The following is a 21,266-nucleotide window of genomic DNA, read 5'->3' on the forward strand; positions in this document are numbered from 1 at the left end:
TGAGGAAGTCTGAAGTTATCACTGGGCAGGGAATCAGTGCTGCCGTATCACACACCACCTGGCCTCTCCCTCTCTCCTCTCCTCTGCCTGGCCTCTCCCTCTTTCCTCTCCTCCTTTCATCTCTCCATCCCTTCTTCTGCGCTCTCAATGTTATTGTAATTGGAAATGCTTCATCACATGTTTAAAATTCAAATCATAATCGCAATATCTGTCAAATCACCAGTGTATTGCATTACTATCGCTCCTGTTCCTTGAGATGTTCTGAGGTATTGTAACATCCGCACATTTCTGTCAGATGCAGCCTGTGTGTGTGTGTGTGTGAGAAAGAGAGAGAGACCTATGTGCTGCTTATATGTTAGTACATTTTTAACCTTTTCTTCCTTCATCATCTCTTTCTCTGTCCTTCTCTCAGAGATCGTCTATCGGAGTTGCATGGCAACATGTTTGTGGAGGAGTGTGGAAAGTGTGGCAAGTAAGTTCCATCAGCATGAGACAGCGGAACTGTGTTAATGTTGGACCCCATTGTGACCTCGTCTTGAGAGCTATTTCACAGACCATTAAAGCTTTCATCCTGCTTCTCACCATCTCTATGGCAACATAATGGCAGGCACAAGAAAGTTCTCTTTTATGTTGTGCTGTCAAAATTAACATGATAATTGCCACGAATAATGAAAAAAATAATGATGTGTTAAAAAGATAAATGCTAATTAATCGCAGCTGACAGCGATTGAGCCTTATTCACTTCCAGAGGCTGTACTTAACTCAGTTCTACAGCTAGCAATTAAAACTAGAAAATGTAATTTCGAGGAAATTACCAGTGCATGAAAATATAAACATACTGCAAAACAAACTTTTATTTGATAACAGTTGGCAGAAGTCATAGTTGATAACAACTGGAATGGCTGAACAGTTAAATAGTTGAGTAGTTTAAATAGTTAAATTATTTAATAGTGAATTATTGTAGTGAGGACATTTATTTTGAAACAGTTGTGGGCAGAGGAAATAGTTGAACAGGATCTGTAGAGCCAGATTGTATGTTTAAAGCCTGAGACAGAGTATATAGTTTAAAAGTTAAATATAGATAGTGTAATGGATGTTGATAGACAGAAAGTTGAATGGATGTTGATAGGCAGATTGTTTAATGGATGTTGATGGGATAGTTTAATGGGTAGATGAGTGAATGGTTTGAAGAGGATGAATGGATAGAAAGTTGGATGGAATGTGCCTTATATCCTTGTAGAATGGAGATACACAGAGAGAGTTGGCCTAATTGAGCAGAAAGCAGTTGATACAGGTGCGATCAGTTTAACCAGCTTTTTGATGGGACCTAGTTGAGCAGCTGGAAGTTGATACTCAAGTTAATTAGCCCATTATGATGTCATAGTCCCCATACAAAGTCTATGGGGAAAAATAATCTTGTTTTTTTATTAATATCTCAAAAAGTATAAAGTTTACAAAAGTGAACTAACACAATACAACTTTTCAGCATGGGCAAAATTAGCATGGTCATTTTCAAAGGAGTTCTTTGAATTCTCTCTCTCTTTCTTCTTCTTTCTCTCTCTCTCGCTCTCTCTTCCATGTGAGTGCTGTTTATGTCTCTTCCTCTTCATATTATCATGGACTATTGTAGACCTTGTTGAAGGTAGCGAAATTGTTGCAAAATGATGTGATTAATCAGTTGACAGCTCTAATTGTATGATGTGCCTTATGATTTATATTCCAGTTGGTCATGGAGTGCTGAAATGGTAGAGCCTGCTATCTGAAGTGTATTATGTGACAGTATTAACAGAATGCTAATATTTGCCGCTTGCTTTTCTGGGTTGTTAAGTTTACCTGCTGAAGGTTTTGGCATTGTTTGCACTGTTGAAATGTGGAGAGATGTGAAAACCAGAGTCGTATATATTAGGGGTTTGCACGGACGTCACGTTCTGGGCGGTAACCCAGCTGCATGGCCATGTTGGAGGCACTCGGCGTAAAGAACTGAATAAAGTACAATTGAGTATTATGCACTTTGGATACCTTAAGTGATTATAACCACATCTTAACAACAGAAAAGCTCATCAAAACGCGTTCAAGATACAAAGGCATATAGGGCAAGACTTGGACCACAAGAAAAGCTGCGATATTTCGAGAAATTATGGTTTATTGGCAGCGCAGATCCATATGAGTTGGGTGAGGGAGACGCAGTACCAAGTCCAACCACAAGCGCCCCCCCTTCCTCTGATAACTTCTGGCATTATTCTCCTTTCTCCCTGGTTTTTTAAGAACTTTTGGAAGTCGATGCCTACTCCAGATGTTTTTCTCCACAACCTAAAACACACCTCTAAAACACTATAATTAACCAATTATATCCTCATTAAAGGCACACTATGCAGGTTTTTTAGCTTAATATGCAAGTTTTTTCGCTTAATTTACCTTCATTTAACCGCTTCAGAGTCATTGGAATGGTTATATGACTTTTTTCGGGTTGAATGGTGGTCGTCTCGCTTCCCCCTAGCGCCTGTGAGCGGAAAAACCACCCTTGCAACTGTGGGCCGGCGGGCCGACGGCCTCAGTGTCAGGAAGTATAACGAGTGTAACAAATTGCTTTACTGCATTCAAATACACATACACGCCAGGCACCGGCTAGAAAAAGGTAGCGATGGAGTTTCTCAGACATTCGTCATGACAAAGCCAGCGAAAAAGCAGCAAAAACCGAGAAAACTGTAAGGAAATTGCCAATACTGCATAGTTTACCTTTAAAACATTCTTGGTTATTCACAGGTGGTATGTTTGCATGTAAAAGCAAGGGTGAAAGTAGTTTTGAATTCTTGCCAGTAGCCTACTACGAAAGTTTCTCCTAGGGAAAAGTATGCATGCAAAAATTTCAACACACTTAAATAGGGTACATCAATTGATTTATTTTAGCCTATTTGCAGAGCATTCATCATGGCCTGTTATTTGGCTTTATCATTCTCTCTTTTTTTCCCTGCCTCCTTTGAAAGGTCCCTCTGCCTATCCACTCTTCAGGATAAACTTCATGACTTTAGTTAACTTTCCAAATAAATGTAGCTTGTTCTAATCGGTCACTGATAGGGGTGGGCGATATGGACAAAAAATAATATCTCGATATTTTTTGTGATTTTGACGATAACAATAATTAGTCGATATCCTTTAAAAAAAATTTTTTGTTAAAGTCTGAGTTACTTTACAGCTCTTTATTTATGAATAGCATCATTACAATAATAACCAATAACCTAACCTGTGACTTTTTAACCAAATCAACCAATGCATTGTCACTCTACACATTTCCAATTCTGCCCCCACTTGTGTGTGTGGCAATGACATGGTCTAGCCAGCTACATTAGAGAAGATGAATAGGCCTAACAGTTTCCCAAAAGAAAGTCTGAAGCTGAAGTTTTTTTCAAACCTTTACATAGGATTCACTGTAAAACTAAGAGCGGACCAACAGAGTAGCCTACATCTCAGTTATTTCCTTCTATGTTTTGTTTTAGAGCAATCACGTAGGCTAGCATTCCAAGTTACAGAATAGAAACTAATGCGTTAGCTTATGGCTAATGTATATGAGAAATCCCATAGAGATGCTAACGGTTAGCATAATCAGTAAACGTAGATATTTAGAGCGAACTTCAGTCCATTTACAAAAGAGTTACATGAGAATAGTTATTTGTTTACAACTGACTATTAAAATACTCAAAGCCTAATGTTTTCTCTCCATATAATACCGTGTAGGAAAAAACGTGACTGTCTCATCATACAATGCTACTTGAACAGAAGTAGCCGCATAAAATCCCAAGTAGGCTACTCTCGCTGCACAAGCTGCGTGGGACAACGTTGTGACCCACTAGTGATCACGTGACACATGCTCTGCTGCACTTCTCCCGCATAATAGCCTACCTCCTGGGACTGTATGAGTCTTCAGTGCGTGATTTCGAGTGTTTTTTCCCCAAAGTAATTTAAGTACTCGATAATGTCAATTTGCACATCGTTAAAACAACAATCACGATATTATCGCAGACGATATATATCGCCCACCCCTAGTCACCATATGAATGATGATGGCTTACATCAGATAGAAGGGTGGTGCGTGCTTCCTTAACTCATTGAGTGCCAAAAACGTAATATTAAGTTTTTCTTTCCCATGCGTTGAGTGCCAAAAACGTAATATTACGTTTTTAGCTTTTTTTTTTTAATTATCAAAACTAGACACTCTAACACACCTTTATAGGCTAGGCAGGATTTTGGAAAATGTGCTTATTTAAAGTCCCGAAGGCAAATCATGTTAATTTTTGGCATACAACATTTTTAGGGGTTTTGAAGGGTGCTGAATTCAAATATTCTGTATGCCAGGCTCAAAAATGTCCCATAATGCCCCAAAATGGAGAAATCCAATATGGCCGCCGCCGCCAGGTCAAAATCTAATCAATCACTTATCTTTTGGACTGTACAAGGTAAAAACCTGAATGTAATGTGCTTTTATAGGTTTTATAGGTTATACATCATTTTACATATAGGGAATTCAATGCCATGCTCAGATTTAAGATCAAGACTAAAGAAAATGCTTGAAATTAATGTACATGGTTAAAATTGTTGTCTCGGATAATGAATAATTCATGAAAAAAGAGGACCATGAAACAGGTTGATGGCTTTCTGAAGAATTTACTTAAAACATGTTTAGAACCAAGGTTGATTACCATATTTTAACTATCTATGTATATTATTCACCTGTATTTATCTATTTATCTGTATTTTAACTATTTATTTAATAATGCATATTTTCCTATTTATTTAGTAATTAATTTAATTATTAATTACTAAATAAATAAATATTTTAATTAAATTAACATGATTTGCCTTCAGGGTTAATTTCTTTTAAAAATTGACCTAGACTATTATATGTGATTTTGGGAACTCTGTGATTAATGAAAATGAAATATATGACGATCGAAAACAATCTGGACATTTTATCATAACTCGGTTGCCGCTTTGGGTCGAATCAGTGACACATGCACGTCAGGTCAAAACCAGGCCATTTTCGTGGGTCTATCACTAGGTGGCAGTCTCGCCAGGTCTCGCTGATCACTTCCCGGAAAGTTAACACAAGTAAGTAACAGGCAACACTTCATATTTCATGAAAGACGTTATATCTCCATTTCTAGAAAAAAACAGCGATTTTGATGAAAACTAGCCACTGTTTAGCTTGGGATTTCTCAGGAACAGAGGCGTGTAGAAATACACAGTTTGCACCCACCGAGAGCTTTTTTCTACTATCACCCCTACATCATGTACAAGAAAGCATACCATTTTTACGAACTCAGGTGACGTGCTCAGGTGACGTGCTCAGGTGACGTGATAGACGAGCGTGCTCAGGTGACGTGCTCAGGTGACGTGCTAGTGTTCATAGCTATAACACAGCATATGCTGTGGCTGTACAAAAATCATCAACAATGGTCTAGATTGCTGGCACTCTAGGACAAAGCTCCCGAAAACAGCTTGGCATTCAATGAGTTAATTCGTCGTTTTTCGGTTGCGTTTTTGTTTTGAGACCGTCAGATAGGCCTACACTCATAGACAGTAGGCTAGCCTAATCTGCCTCAATGTACAGATCTCATGAATCATGAAATACAGTGCCTATAAATTGTATTCAACCCCACGCTAAAGTTGATTAAAAAGAGGAATAAAAAATATAATCCAACCTTTTTGGACACCAATTTTCTTTGTGAATGAATAATGTATCGTAAATAAATAAATGTTCTTCATTAAAATACAGGGTGCATAAGTATTCATACCCCTATGTCTGCCTAATTCTATCTGCATTCCGCATGTACGGATATCGTTGTAACTTTAATTTGAAGATTCCTTGCTATTTCGTTTCGTTTTTCGTTTCATGTAACCAAATCAGAACTGCTTCCATCTATTAACCATTACATTAATACACAGGATTAGATGTTAAAATCCCTTGTGCCAAAATCCAAGGTAAAATCACATTCAGAAGCCCCTGCTCAAGTTTAACTTTAAAAAGCACACTACCCACAAATCCGCCAACAAATGGTCACAAGCACAATGCAAATGGCCTATCCAACAGCAGTAGCCTATATAGTATGCGGCATGTCATTGGGGTTATCAAGTGGGCACCCTCATTCACCGATGTTTCGTTAAGTTAGGCCCACGACACCTCATGAAGGCTTAACAGTGAAACCAGCGTCCTGGAGACACTCCCCTCCATGCTGCCACCATATTACCACATTGAAATATCCAATACCCAAAATACTCTTAACCAGCCCAGGCATGGTCTAAGTTGGCTAGGTCGGTCCGTCCCGTTGATGTGGACTGAACCATAAACCATAAAGAACCTTAGCCAAATACCATCACCCTAGGCACAGCCCATCACAAACACAAAACAAATTAGCCAGTTAGCTTAGCCCATTATCTTAGGCCCCATCCCAAACACAAAACAAATTAGCCAGCAGTTAGCAGTTAGCTTACGCCCCATGCTGCCCCATATTACCACAACAAGCATCCAAATACCCTTAACCAACCTAGGCATGGTCTAAGTTGGCTAGGTCGGTCCGTCCTGTTGATGTGGACTGAACCATAAACCATAAAGAACCTTAGCCAAGTACCATCAACCTAGGCACAGTCCATCACAAACACAAAACAAATGAGCCAGTTAGCTTACCTTAGCTTGCGCCCCAGGAAGGGTAACTTCTCCTTACCCACCACCAAAACAAATGAGCCAGTTAGCTTACCTTAGCTTGCGCCCCAGGAAGGGTAACTTCTCCTTACCCACCACCAAAACAAATGAGCCAGTTAGCTTACCTTAGCTTGCGCCCCAGGAAGGGTAACTTCTCCTTACCCACGACCAAAACAAATGAGCCAGTTAGCTTACCTTAGCTTGCGCCCCAGGAAGGGTAACTTCTCCTTACCCACAACCATTCGCTTGCCCGTTCTGCTGCTAAGGACATGTTACTAACCACCTGCCTTAGACTTCGACCACAAATGCCCAATTCAGACAGCAAGCCAATAGCAGATCTGGCCACAAACCCACGTGCACCGATTTCAATAGGCCTTAATCGTGCACTCCAACCTCGCTTAGCTGCCTCCTCTGCTATTTCAGTATATTTAGCTCTCTTCAGCTCATTGGCCACTTCCACTCTGTCTTCCCAAGGAACAGTGAGTTCAATGAAGTAAACTATCTTCTCTGAATCCGACCATAGAATTACGTCAGGACGTAGCTTAGTACTCACTATATGTGGAGGTACCGCCATCTGCTGGCCAAGATCAACCTTCATTTCCCAGCCCGCCCCATTTTTCAACTGGCCGGTTTTACACCTGGCCTTCGCGGAACAAGGTTTATCCCCCTGACGTACAAAGTTAATTTGCCTTACCCCTTTACTAGCTGCTAATGAATTGACTTCTCTTCTTTTATCCTCTATTGCCGCTGCCACACATTTCAATACCTGGTTATGACGCCACGTATACCGCCCCTGGGTGAGACTTACCTTGCATCCTGATAGGATATGGTGGAGACTGCCCACACACGAGCAAAGTATGCATTTATCATCCTCACCAAACCATTGACTTAAATTCTTGGGAGATGGGAGCACATCATATGTAGCACCTAACATAAATCTAATCTTACCAGCTTCCATGCCCCATAGATCTTTCCATTTAATCTGTCTTTTTTCCACCCCTTCCCAGTTCACCCACTGCCCTTGTTTTGCCTGCGACACTGCCTTAGTACAGGGATGGGCAAACTACGGCCCGCGGGCCGGATCCGGCCCGCCAAGCACTTTCATCCGGCCCGCCGAGCATTTCATTTAGGCTAGTTATCAGGCTGCTCGCTATTTTTTTCCTGCGATAGACGTTGGTTAGCTTTACTGCAAACTGCTTTTCACTCTCCTTAGATAACGTTTACAATGTCAATGTCAAAACATCATGTTAAATAGAGATAACATCATGTTAAACTAAGTTAACTCTTAGTTATCTCCTTTGCAGCAGATCTAACGTGAACATATGCAATCCATTTAATTGGGAACGCGTCTGCACTCAGGAGAGGGAGAGAGAGCCGCAGGTTCCAGCTGGCTTGTGATTGTTGATAATTGATATCTCCTCATAAGAAAGTTTTAAAAGGAAATCATGAAGGCAACAGTAGTTCCCACTACTGACCATTTAAAAACTGTGAGAGGGCCCAGCCGTAGGTACAGCACTAGCCATAGTGGAGCAGGCAGAAGATCATTGAGAAATAAACGTGAATTAAAGCGACTGTCTTAAAGCGATAGTGTACAATTTATACATTTGTTAAACAGCATAAAATTAGCAGTATTTTTGAAACAAATTAGCAGTATTTTAAAACAAATACTTTTCATACGAAATTATAGGCTATAAAAAATGTATTTTTTAGGCGTGTGTCGTGGGGGGTGGGGGGGTGGGGGGGGGATGTGTGGCCCGCCGGCCAATTTTCAAAACCCAATGTGGCCCTTGAGCCAAAAAGTTTGCCCACCCCTGCCTTAGTACATCTTACAGCCTCCTCCTGTCTATGCATTTCCTCCACTACCATTTTCCTCTTTTCTCCTGCAGAAGCCTTACTCCACAAGGGTTTACTTGCACCCACCCCTAGACCCCCCCGCCCGTGCTGCACATGGCCCATTATATCTCTATGCTTCAATGCTGATTGAGCTTGCTTAACTGCCTGCTCTGGGTTCCACTTCCTCCCTGCATTAACTGAGGGTGCAACTTTCCTCACCACTGGGTCCTTGGACTGAGTAAGAGTCAATTCCAATCTGGCCTTAGCACACTTAAATTCCTCTGTCAGACTAGATATTGGCAACTCTACAATACCCTTCCCATACAAGGCTACACTGCTTAAGCAGCGTGGGACTCCGAGCCATTTTCTGACAAAGGAGTTGATCATTTTTTCCAACCTCTCTACCTTTGACAGAGGAACTTCATAAACTGTCAATGGCCACATTAGCCGAGGCAACAAACCAAACTGCAAACACCACAGCTTGAGCTTACCTGGCAGCCCCGACTTGTCAATTTTTGCAATACCTTGCCTAGTGACCTGTCTCAAGTCTTCAACCTGTGATTTATCACTAAGGCTTGCATCATACCACCTTCCCAGGCTCTTCACTGGTTTCTCCAGAACTGTGGGAATCACCTCCTTATTTATAGCAAACTTCTTATCTGTTACCTTCCCTTTAATAATTGAGAGACTCCTAGACTTACTTGGTTTCACCTTCATTCTGGCCCATTGCAGATTACTATTTAACTTACCCAGCAACCTGTTGGTGCATGGAGCGGTTGTCGTCAAGGTTGTCATGTCGTCCATGAAAGCCCGAATCGGGGGGAGGCGTGGCCCTCCCTGCAACTTCTCCCCGCCCACTACCCATTTTGAGGCCCTAATAATGACCTCCATTGCCATTGTAAAAGCAAGTGGGGAGATGGTACATCCGGCCATGATTCCTATCTCAAGTTGTTGCCAACCTGTGGTGTAATCAGCTGTAGTAAAACATAATTGAATATCCAGAAAGTATGCTTTTACTAGGCTTTTAATGCTACCTGGGATTCTGAAATAATCAAAGGCCTCCCACAACAGACTATGCGGCACAGACCCAAAAGCATTAGCCAAATCCAAGAACACAACGTGCAGGTCTCTCTTCTCACGCTTTGCTAATTGAATTTGGTGCCAAATCATGCTGGTATGCTCTAAGCACCCGGAGAAGCCAGGAATTCCAGCTTTTTGCACCGTGGTATCAATTAGTTTATTCCTTTCAAGGTAATTTGTCAGTCTCCGTGCCACCACACTAAAGAAAACCTTCCCTTCAACATTCAGTAGACTAATTGGCCTAAATTGATTAATCTCCACTGCGTCCTTTTCTTTGGGAATAAATATTCCCCCAGCCCTCCGCCAAGCCTTGGGAATACTCTGCTTTTTCCAAACTAATTGCCATAAAAATCTTAAAACATCTGGTGCACTCTTATACAACCGGTAGGGCACTCCATTAGGTCCCGGGGCTGAAGAGGCCCTTGCACGTTTTATTACTTCTTGCACCTCTTTCCACCTTGGTGGACTATCGTCGCATTGGCTACTTAATTCACCAATAGGTGGGATATCAGCAGGAAGTACCATCTCCCTGAACCTCTCCCTATCTTTGTGCACTCCCTCTAAATACTCCTCAAGCTTCTGCTTAGGTTCCAAAAGACTACCACTCTTCTGCATTACGAATAAAGACTTAACAAACTTAAATGGGTCTTTATAGAATGCTAGTCGGGCTCGTGATTTCTTCTTCCTATTTTTCCTAATATTTTCAGCTCTTCTTAGCACTACTAACCGCTCCCTCACATCTGCCTGTAGACAGTCAATACCTTCCTTCTCATCATCTGTAGCTTTTCTCCACTGCTTCTTAAGCTGCCTCCTCTCCTTGATAAGTTTATCTATCTCCTGCTGGCGCCTAGATTTAACTACCTCATGTAGCCGTTTTGTCCTTCTCTCAATAGTCCCAAATCTGTCCTTACCATAGCTATAAATAATGTCTCCCATTTTCTCTAATTTGCTTTCAGCCGTCCCCTTGAGCTGACCCAGGATGCTGACCAAATCACTATTAACATCTTCCCACATTCTACATTCTGCTGCGCCTGGCCATCTAACCCCAGGCCTATGACCATTAATCTTCTCCCTCCTTGGCTGACTGGCCTCTCTCTCTCTGCCTCAGTGCTAGAACTTACCTCAACAACAGGGGTACTGATGTCCTGCGAACTGTGGGTTTCTTCCTGTCGCTGGACTTCAACCGACTGACTTGATGCACTTCTTAAGAAATAGCTATCAATGCGGGGACCCTGTGTTCCCTCTACCAAGCACTTCTTTTTCCCTTGATGAATTTTCAGGCCCTTTAGACTTGTAACCTTCTGCCAACCACACACACACATCTGCAGCTTTTTCTCAGTTTTCTCTGAACTAGTGGCTTCCACAAACATGTTTTCCTTACTCGTAATCAAATTCGTTCCAGGGTCAGTAACCATGTCTATCACAAGTGAGTCATCTTCCGCCCCTGCTCTCGCTGACTCTAGGGGTATTTTTTCATTATGTTGTACTGTAGCTTAGTAGGGTGCAGCCCATAGCTTAGTGAAGCCTGGGCTACTGCCACAATGAGCTGCTAACCCATTGTAGCCCCGGCGGGGTCTATTCCCTCCTGTCAGCCGTCTTTCCGTGCTGTCACAAGGTCTTTCCCTAGTTGCCAGCTGCCCTATTCACAGCAGTCACTAGCCTACGCTAGCTTCAGCATTACATTAATACACAGGATTAGATGTTAAAATCCCTTGTGCCAAAATCCAAGGTAAAAACACATTCAGAAGCCCCTGCTCAAGTTTAACTTTAAAAAGCACACTACCCACAAATCCGCCAACAAATGGTCACAAGCACAATGCAAATGGCCTATCCAACAGCAGTAGCCTATATAGTATGCGGCATGTCATTGGGGTTATCAAGTGGGCACCCTCATTCACCGATGTTTCGTTAAGTTAGGCCCACGACACCTCATGAAGGCTTAACAGTGAAACCAGCGTCCTGGAGACACTCCCCTCCATGCTGCCACCATATTACCACATTGAAATATCCAATACCCAAAATACTCTTAACCAGCCCAGGCATGGTCTAAGTTGGCTAGGTCGGTCCGTCCCGTTGATGTGGACATTGTTGAACAACACTAGCCTATGCTACCCATAGATAGAAATGCTACCGCTGATTTTGAACTGAAAACTCACTTCTTCTCGTCTACTACACCTACATGTAGACGTCACACCCTCATCTGAATAGATTGTTCAGGATTGGTTGGTGAGTGTGTGATGTGCCTTGTTCACGTTGTTATTGAGAGGGAGGGGGAGAGATTAAGAGAGATAGGGACAGATTAAGAGAGATAGGGACAAAGTACTGCAAAGTAAGTGTTAATTTGCGATATAACACTTTAATGTATCTCACGTACAGCAAACTGCGATATATCGAGTATATTCGGTATATCGCCCAACCCTAACTACAGTGAGCATTTTACAGGGCCATTTAAGATATGGAAGGAAAATATACACTGGAATATTTCTGTAAGGGTCTTTTACATACTGACAAATGTTGATAATATCATTTATAGGTCTGTTAATGGTGAAAATAAGCTATTTATTTCAACATATCATATTTGCTCCATAGAATAACATTGTAGAATCATCAAGTTGGGAGGAAAGATGGCGCCCATGATTTGAGTTGTCGCAACTCTCTATTTATACAGCTCTGGTGAAAACTGTTGAAATGCATTGTGGGCTGTGTGCTGTTGGTGTGGGAACAGAGCTGCAATGCATTGTGGGCTTTGTGTGTCCCCCAGGCAGTATGTACGGGAAAAGGTGATCGGTGTGATGGGACTGAAACCCACTGGATCCTACTGTGAGGTGACCCGCTCACGAGGCCTACGGGCATGCAGGTAACACACACACACACACACACACACACACACACTCTCTCTCTCTTTCTTTCTTTCTTTCTCTCTCTCCCTCTTACACACACATGAATTATGCAGAAATGTACATAGCTAATGTACATACACAGCTCCTGTATCTCTGTACACAGGTGTATAACGTCTGTATTCAGGCTCACATGTCTGAATGCACAGGCTTCCTGCTCATGAGGGAATGGTACATCTATACATGATCGAATGGTACTTTTATACATGATAGAATGGTACATCAATACATACACTACTGGTCAAAATCTTCTTCTATATATGATAAAATGATACATCAATACATATACTACTGGTCAAAAGTTTTAGAACACCCCAATTGTTCCAGTTTTTTTGTTGAAATTCAAGTAGTTCAAGTCCAATGACTTACAAAGTTAAGTGCTGAACTGCTAGGGTTTAAAAAAAAGGTAAAGTTACACAAAACTGAAAAATAATGTACATTTCAGAAGTATGAGTACAGATTCCTTAACTATCAAAAGGCACTCAGAAACCAAGGGAAACTCTGACAGAGGTCTGGCAGACCCAAAGCCACAACAAAATCAGAAGACAAGTTTCTGAGAGTCAACAAATTGCGGCTCACAGGACAACATCTTCAAGCACATCTTAATAGTGGTCGTAGTAAGCAAGTCTCAGTTTCAACTGTGAAGAGAAGACTTTGAGTTGCAGATTTGACAGGTCGAGTTGCAGCAAGAATCAGAATAAAAAAAAGAACTTTACTGCTAAAATATCTTGCAAACTTACTGTTAGCAAGGAAATGTTAATGTCTTCTTACCATACGTAAGCTAAACAGTCTTTTTAACTATTAACAGTCTTTTTAACTATAAACAGTCTTTTTAACTATTAACTATATTCTCTTGTTAAATAGTTAAAAAGACTGTTCAATGTGAACAGTACTCACAATCAGAAATGACATGGCGTGTGTGTGTGTGTGTGTGTGTGTGTGTGTGTGTGTGTGTGTGTGTGTGTGTGTGTGTGTGTGTGTGTGTGTGTGTGTGTGTGTGTGTGTGTGTGTGTGTGTGTGTGTGTGTGTGTGTGTGTGTGTGTGTGTGTGTGTGTGTGTGTGTGTGTGTGTGTGTGTAGGGGGAAGCTGATGAGCACCATACTGGACTGGGAGGACTCGCTGCCAGACCGTGACCTCAACCGAGCTGACGAGGCCTCCAGGTGAGTGTGTATTTGTAGATATGTCTGACTTTCTGGGTCGCACTAGATAAGACTGAAATTTGACCTTTGACACCTTAGGGGAAACTGAGCGGTTTGTGCAAGGATGATTGACTGTGTGCGTGGCCATTAAGACACCATATTCATGAGCTTCCACCCAGATCTGTGATTTTCCATCAACATGATGCAGGCTCTCCATCAGATTACATCTCCCATCAGAGGGACCACACACACACACACACACCCCCACAGACACAGGCTGTGCACTGTGTAAGTGTGTATGTGGAGGTGGTTTATGTAATTGTAATGTTTTTATTTCAGCAGGGGCACAAAGGCATTTATCTTGTACAAAACTAGGCAATGGTAATGGTGATTTGAGGAGTTAATGGCTATAAGTAGGCTTACATGCTGGATGGCTCATATACTTGCTTGTTTTAATAATGTTTGCATTCTACAGATATACATTGTCCTTCTGTTTATTTGGTGTTTGTGACTGAGCCAGCTCTGTCTGTCTCTCTCTCTCTCTGTGTGTGTGTTACAGGCGTGCTGATGTGGCCATTACGTTGGGAACGTCTCTTCAGATTAAACCCAGTAGTGATCTTCCTCTCATCACCAAACGCAAGGGAGGCAAACTGGTCCTCATCAACCTACAGCCCACCAAATATGTGAGACACACACACGCGCGCACACACACACACACACACGTACACACCCGCATGCACACCTCATCAACCCACAGCCTACTAAATATGTGAGACGCATGGCCACACACTCACACACAGTGTTGTATAAAGTACTAGAAAGCAATACTTGAGTAAAAGTACAAGTATCGTACTAGAAAAAGACTTTGGTAGAAGTGAAAGTTACCTTTTAGAATATTACTTAAGTAAAAGTCTTAAAGTATCTGATATATACTGTACTTAAGTATCAAAAGTAATTTTCTGATATTTAATGTACTTAAGTATTTGAAGTAAAAGTAAAATGTAAAAAGCAAGCGGTTTTATTTTTGAGTTTACTTTTTATTGTGAACTTTATTTTGGCTTTCTTATAGTAAAGCATAAAGCATATTCAGGGTTCCCATATCTTAATCTCACTCATCAAATCAAAATCACATTATTTTCTAGGACTTTTCAGGCAAAATTCTTTTAAGTTCAAAGAACAAACTTTAACATATTTTAACATATTTTTTAGAGCTGACATCGAAGAAAAAAACAGAAACAGAAATTTTACTTTTGTATGAACTTCAGGTAAAAATGAAAAATAAATAACTTATTTCTTTAAAAAAAAATGACCTGCTTGAAGGGAGAACATTTTGGCCATGTGGTATGAGCATTTCTAGGGCTTACTCCCCAGGTCACCATCTCACTCTCACACACACACACACACACACACACACACGCCACCTATGTCCAGCAGCTACTAATATGCCAGTCATTAGTTGAAACTGAAAAGGTGTCTGTTCATCTTCAAAAGAAGCTGTTTTTTTTTTTAAGTTGCCAGAATTCAGTGCCCGGGAGTTTCAGGCCCAAGACTGGCCCACGTTTTCCATAGTGGTGGAAATTGGATAAATGAAGCAACATTTCAGCTCTTACTATCCTGTAGTTTTTATTAGTACCATGATTCAACAAATGTGTAAAGGTTATATAATAATTCACTTCATCTGAGAAGTTAACAAAAAATATTCCACTATTCCACAACTTAACAAAAACAGAAAGAAAGAAAGAAAGAAAGCCTTTGAAATGTAGCCTATCCCACGCTTCCACAAAGAGGCATATTGAACTAATGTTTAGGCTACATGTTTTTTGCATGGGTAGGCTATATTGTTGTTTGGTGGTTTAGCCTACTCCTACACCCTCTTCTGAGCAAACAAGGCATATAGGTTTATCATGTAGGGTAATTGCTCTTTCTAACATTAAATAACTTTAATTTATCCTCTCTACTTGTCCCTGTAGTCATGGCCTCCTCACTAATTTCAGGCTCATAATTTTCAGTGGTCGACTGGTTGATCTGTTGCTCAGTCTCTCCTGGCCTCTTTCTACCATCCATCCTTCCTGATGCTTGTGTCTACTGTAGGGCCGGCTCGGCTATCCGTATCTGAGAAAACGTTTTGGAAAAGACGGGCTATATGGACCCAACCAACTGTTTTTGGGTCACTCACATAGGGTACAACCCATACAGAGGCATTGCATTGGTTTAATGCACAGAACGCGAAATGTGTCCTACTTTAAGAAAAGATAGACTAACGTAACAAAACATATTTTTCCTCGACCGGCCCAAAAGTGAAGCGGCCCACCGGGAATTCTCCCGATTCTCCCGATTACCCACCCCGGGCCTGAGTCAGTCTCACTCTTCTTGGACTGAAAACAAGTCCTGCAATGCAAAATAGCCTTTCACAGGCAGCTGAGGCTGGTAGCGGAGTGTTCAGCTTCACAGATAGCTGCCAATGTACAGAGACATTTCTTGCAAATAATTGCCACGGGTGTATGACGTTTTCTTCACCACTACCCTGTTCACCGAGTTCACCACTATCGTCGGGGTGGTCGTCTATGATAACGGGAGGTCCTCCAGTAGGTGCTCGTGTTTCCATGGCGGTTTCAGTTGTGCGTCCTCCTCCTTTAGCAACAAACAAGCGCTGAAATAGAGCACGCAGCGTGCGGAGCGTGCGTAATGCAATCTAGGAGCAGTGATTCGCCAAACCTCCCTTATTGCAGTCGCAGTTTATTGCAGTTTAGTAACGAAGATGCTTAGTGGAAATATAACGGAGTAAAAGTATACATTTTATCTAGGAAATGTAGTGGAGTAAAAGTGAAAGTTGACATAAATTTAAATAGCGAAGTAAAGTACAGATACGTGAAATTTCTACTTAAGTACAATAACGAAGTACACTGCTCACACAAATGCATGCATGCACGCACACACCTAATCAACCTACAGCCCATCAAATATGTGAGACACACATACAAATGCAAGGACACATACGCATTGATGGTAATTTTGATACCACAGATGAAAAGAGACCCAGTCAGACCAATAGTATGAAAAATCAGGAACAGAATTTATTTACAATGATGCGCATCAAGGGAGAGACAGCATGACTTCACCTAAAGATCCATCAGCTGCTCTAACTAGACAAGGAAAAAGTTGGGGTTTAAGTATCCTTCCAGGCTGACGGGAGATGGCGTTTGTCATCCCATCTCACGTGGACTACACTGAATCAGACTCTGATTAGTGGCAACCTGGCAATCCGGAGCAGATAGCTACTGACGCAGCCGTGCAAAGTCATATTCCCGCTTATCTCTAAATACAGTCACACACAGATATACACAGGGACAGTACAGATATCATACAGTCATTACATAGAATCATACTTTTAGTATCAAAGTGACCCACTAATGAGAAATGCAGAACATTAAACCACATATTGGAATATTGGACATAATGCAGAACATTAAACCACATATCAGAATATTGGACATAACGTTCTATTCCACTTTTTCTCAGCATGCACACCTCATCGATATACAGCCCACCTAATAAATGACACACACACACACACACACACACGCGTACACACAAACAGGGTTGTCATATTTCCCCCGACTCTTTCTCTCCATTTCTCCCTCAAGATCAGTTATTCTTCCTAGTCCTGCACTCATCCTGTCTGTCACTTCTCTCTCTTTCTCTTTCTTTTTTCCTCTCTCTTTCTTTGTCTCTCCCTCCATGTATGCTGCTTTTCTCTCCTCTTCTAATCCTCTCTTCATCCCTCTCTCTTTTCATCCCTCTCTCTTTCTCCCCATCTAAGCTTTCCTCCCTCTGTCTCTTCATCTTTCTCTCCATCTCAGCTCTCCTCTCTTCATCCCTCTCCCACTCCTTCACCTTTTTCTACCCCTTCTATTCATTTTCTCTTTGACTCTTTATCTCTCTCTCTCTCCCCCACACGCTCTCGGCCTTACACCTCCACTCTCATGCTTCTTATTCATAACAGGTTTGATTAGTTTCCACATGACACACACACACACACACATACACACACTCATCAAGCTTGCTCACATTGTTTGGCACATGTGTGTGATGAGATGACCATCCCCCCCCCCCCCATGAACCTAATCCAGTTCTTTTTCATTACTCTCCTCCTCTCTCCCCTTTTCTTATTGCAGTCTTTTTCACACACAAGCACAGCACAGTCAAACTCACACACACACGCACACACAGGCAATCTGCTTACCTACTTACGCAGTGTTGCATTTATAAATGACTGTGTGCTACGTGTATGTTACGTGTTTGTACGTGTGTGTGTGTAAGTGCGCGCACGTGTGTGTGTGTGTGTGTGTGTGTGTGTGTGAGTGATCCACACTTAAACAACAGATACTGAGAGCTGTCAATCACCTTCCCCCTTACAGGACAAGCACGCCGACCTGCTTATCCACGCGTACGTTGACGACGTCATGGCTCAGCTGATGAAGTGCCTGGGGATGGAGATCCCCGCGTGGGAGGGACCAACGCTGTGCGAGACCTCCCCCGGCGACCCGTTTGCCCCGCCCCTCAGCAAACTGAAGACGGAGCTGAAGGAGGAGGAGAAGAAGAAGAAGAGGGGATCACGGGAGGTAAAGAAAGAAGAGAAGGATGGAGAGATGGAGGTAAAGAAAGAGGAGCAGGATGGAGAGATGGAGGAAGCCACGGGTGTCAAACGAGAACAGGAAGGCCCGCCCTCAGAGAGCCCTCCAATGAGGGAACCTGCAACAGTGACTGACAGTGGCTCTGAGCCAATGAGAACACAAGCTGGCTGTAGCGATTCAAGGTCTGTTAACGGGGCAGAACACGAGCCTTCCTGCCCGGATCAGCCGTCCGGACCCAAAAAAGCCCGGACTGAGGTTTCTGCTACTTAAAAAGACTGAAACACACACACACACACACACAAACACAGACAGGACAAACTTTACCAGACAGACTGACCATGTCTTGGACTCCTGTCGTGTGTGGCCTGAATCTGCTCTGATGTCACCTGGTCCCTGGCGCTTCACAGAATCTCAATACAAGCAACAAAGTACTGCGTACAGGACACCAGGAAGAACTAGCCAGTAGGAGTCAGTCATGTGTGTGTGTGTGTGTTTGTGTTTGTGAGATCTTGCATGACCATTACTGTATGAGTTACAGTGTACCAGAAGCATCCTAGAGACTTGGTGTGGAGCCTGACAATGGCTGTGTGATTATGGATTTGTATCAGGATCAGCCTCCCAGATCTCTTCTGTCACAGCTTAGAGAAGCTCTCTGTTCATGTTCTTCAAATGGACATGATCTCTTTTTTATTTGAACTGCCTATGAGCTGCCCATTCAATTGTCCGGCCAATGTCTCTGATATGCGAAGCCAGTTGTTACCTGTAACATGCACACGGCACACGCACACAGTCTCGGCAGCCCTCTGTTCCCTCTCCCTCATCAGCACGCCTGGAACACACACACACACAGACAGACACAGACACACACAGACACACACACACACCCACCCCTGTGATCTCCTTCATGAGTTTCTGTCCTGATTTCCCTCTCGACTGTCTGGTGGCTGTTTGGTCAGTCATCACTGGTGGCCTGGCGTCTTCCCGCCTCCCCTCACCACAGAGAGAGTGTCGACCGCCTCCTGCTCCTTTATGTGTGTCCTCTGACAGAGTGACTGCCTCCCTCTTTAGTGTGTGTCTGACAAAAGAGAAACCACCTCCTGGTCTATTGTGTATATCGGACTCTGCAAGTGTTTGGGAATACTCTGGTGGAACGTTCTGAATGTTTTTTGTGTCATGTCTGTGTGTATGCTCTGTGTGTGTGTGTGTGTGTGCGTGTGCGTGTGCGTGTGCGTGTGTGTGTGTGTGTGTGTGTGTAAGTGAGAGAGATAGCATTTGTAATTTATTTCGCTGTGCATGCGTTTCTGGTTCAAAGACTTTCTACTGAAATTGACCTCTTCCGCCTAGCTATTTCTCAGTCTTCCTCTGTCTAACTCAAACAGTCTGTGTGTTTTCAAACATTTGTGCTCGTCAATAGGAGGCAATCACGTGTGTGTGTCTGTGTGTGTGTGTTTCTGGCACGACTGTTCTAGTGTCCGTAATCTTTTTTTATATTTTGTAAAATGGATTCCGCTCTCTTTTCTAGTGTACCTCACAGTAAGGAATTGATAAATAATCACACAGTGATTAAAAAAAAAAAAAACAGTTATGTGTACTGCACTTCTTTGTGTCTGTGTGTGCTGTAAAAACATAGATTCTGGGGGCAATATCGGGTAAAAGCTGTGGGTAAATGGGGCAGATTCTGGGGGCAATATTGACTAAAAGCTGTGGAAAATAAGGGGACAGCTGGAGATGTGTGTGCATGACAGAACCTGGAGAGGTTTCCGAAATTACTTTAAATGCACACTGTAGATGTTCACAAATCACATCCTATATTTAGAGAATTAAACAGGGGTGTGATTTTTCCGTTTTTAAACGGAATTCTTTTTTTTTTACCTAAAAAAAGACCCACTAAAATGAGTATACCCACGCAATTTGTATAGATCTGCTAAGTTTTTTTTTTTGTTTGGGCGGGGTGGGGTCTGTCGGTCAGAGGTAGGCTTACTAGGCTATATTTCTGTATAACACAGACCATTGTTGTGTAGGCTATAACAGGCCGCTGACAATGACAACAGGTTTTGTGCTTCACATCTTACCGAATATCACGCCACAAGTAGCCTAGTCTATTTACTAGTGGATTTAATTGAAAGTGAAAGTAGACGGGTTGATCAGCTGCGTTCTGAAGAATGCTTGATTCAAGTTCATTGTATGTGGCGAACTAGTTTCTCAGCAGAAGCCATGAAACGGTAACCTGACTCTCGCCAGATGAATTTCGTTCCGCCTAGCTCCACTCACATCCATCTGGGATCGGTTCCGTTGAGAGTGATTTCTGCACCAGATTTTATGGTAGAGCCAATCAGGACGCAGGGCGGGAGTTTCATAGATGTGATGTAGCGTAGAAGCGACTGTGAGACTGTTCTCAGCGTCACGGGTTGGCTTCGATGTGAGTGGTTGAAGTAGCACGTCAATAGATGACGGACAAGTGGCTTATCCAATCTTATGCAAGGATTTTTTAATAAGGCCCAGCCTTCTGAAGCACCACTCCAATGGATTGATCCCAGATGGATGAGTGGAGCTAGGCGGGATGAAATTCATCTGGCGAGAGTCAGGTTAATGAAACGGTAAAGGTCAACAAATTGATTTAAAAAGACATCATGTATGAAGTTTGGCTTTGCATTGGGTTCGCTTTCAGGGTTTTCCGATAATGAATCTCGTGATGCTGATATTGAATTTTTATTTCTGCGCGTGTAAGCTGTGCTTGAAGTTAGCTGTGACAGAGCCGTTCACCTCCATGAACCTTGCGCCCCATGTCATTTAAAACATATTTCGGGATGCCATCTCACCATGAGAATACGTAACGTTATAGTGACAGTGCTAAGATCAAAGCTTTGGCATGCTTAGTAAACATTTATATTTAGTGGAAATAGCCTACTGTAGCATTGTGCTGATAGATAAAAAGTCGCCTATTTAAAGTCCGCATTTTAACCCTAGCTCTCCATTTAGTGCAGGGGTC

The 21,266-nt window shown here is 42.4% G+C and overlaps 1 protein-coding gene across 1 annotated transcript in view; it reads left to right on the forward strand.

The window, feature by feature from the left end:
• sirt6 (sirtuin 6) overlaps positions 1 to 19,845 on the forward strand; it is a 26,183-nt gene extending 6,338 nt beyond the window's left edge. Inside the window, exons 4-8 of the mRNA XM_076294818.1 lie at positions 413 to 472; positions 12,369 to 12,464; positions 13,584 to 13,664; positions 14,203 to 14,326; positions 18,062 to 19,845. Of these exons, the coding sequence (XP_076150933.1) occupies positions 413 to 472; positions 12,369 to 12,464; positions 13,584 to 13,664; positions 14,203 to 14,326; positions 18,062 to 18,547 (847 nt within the window). The 3' untranslated portion in view covers positions 18,548 to 19,845. The remainder of the gene's footprint in view (positions 1 to 412; positions 473 to 12,368; positions 12,465 to 13,583; positions 13,665 to 14,202; positions 14,327 to 18,061) is intronic.
• Positions 19,846 to 21,266: the final 1,421 nt, after the last annotated feature.

This window comes from Alosa pseudoharengus, unplaced genomic scaffold, assembly GCF_046254945.1.
Source record: "Alosa pseudoharengus isolate Yale_2024_CS ecotype anadromous, Long Island Sound unplaced genomic scaffold, YU_APseudo_1.1 YU_APseudo_1.1_scf_2, whole genome shotgun sequence".
NCBI lineage: Eukaryota > Metazoa > Chordata > Actinopteri > Clupeiformes > Clupeidae > Alosa > Alosa pseudoharengus.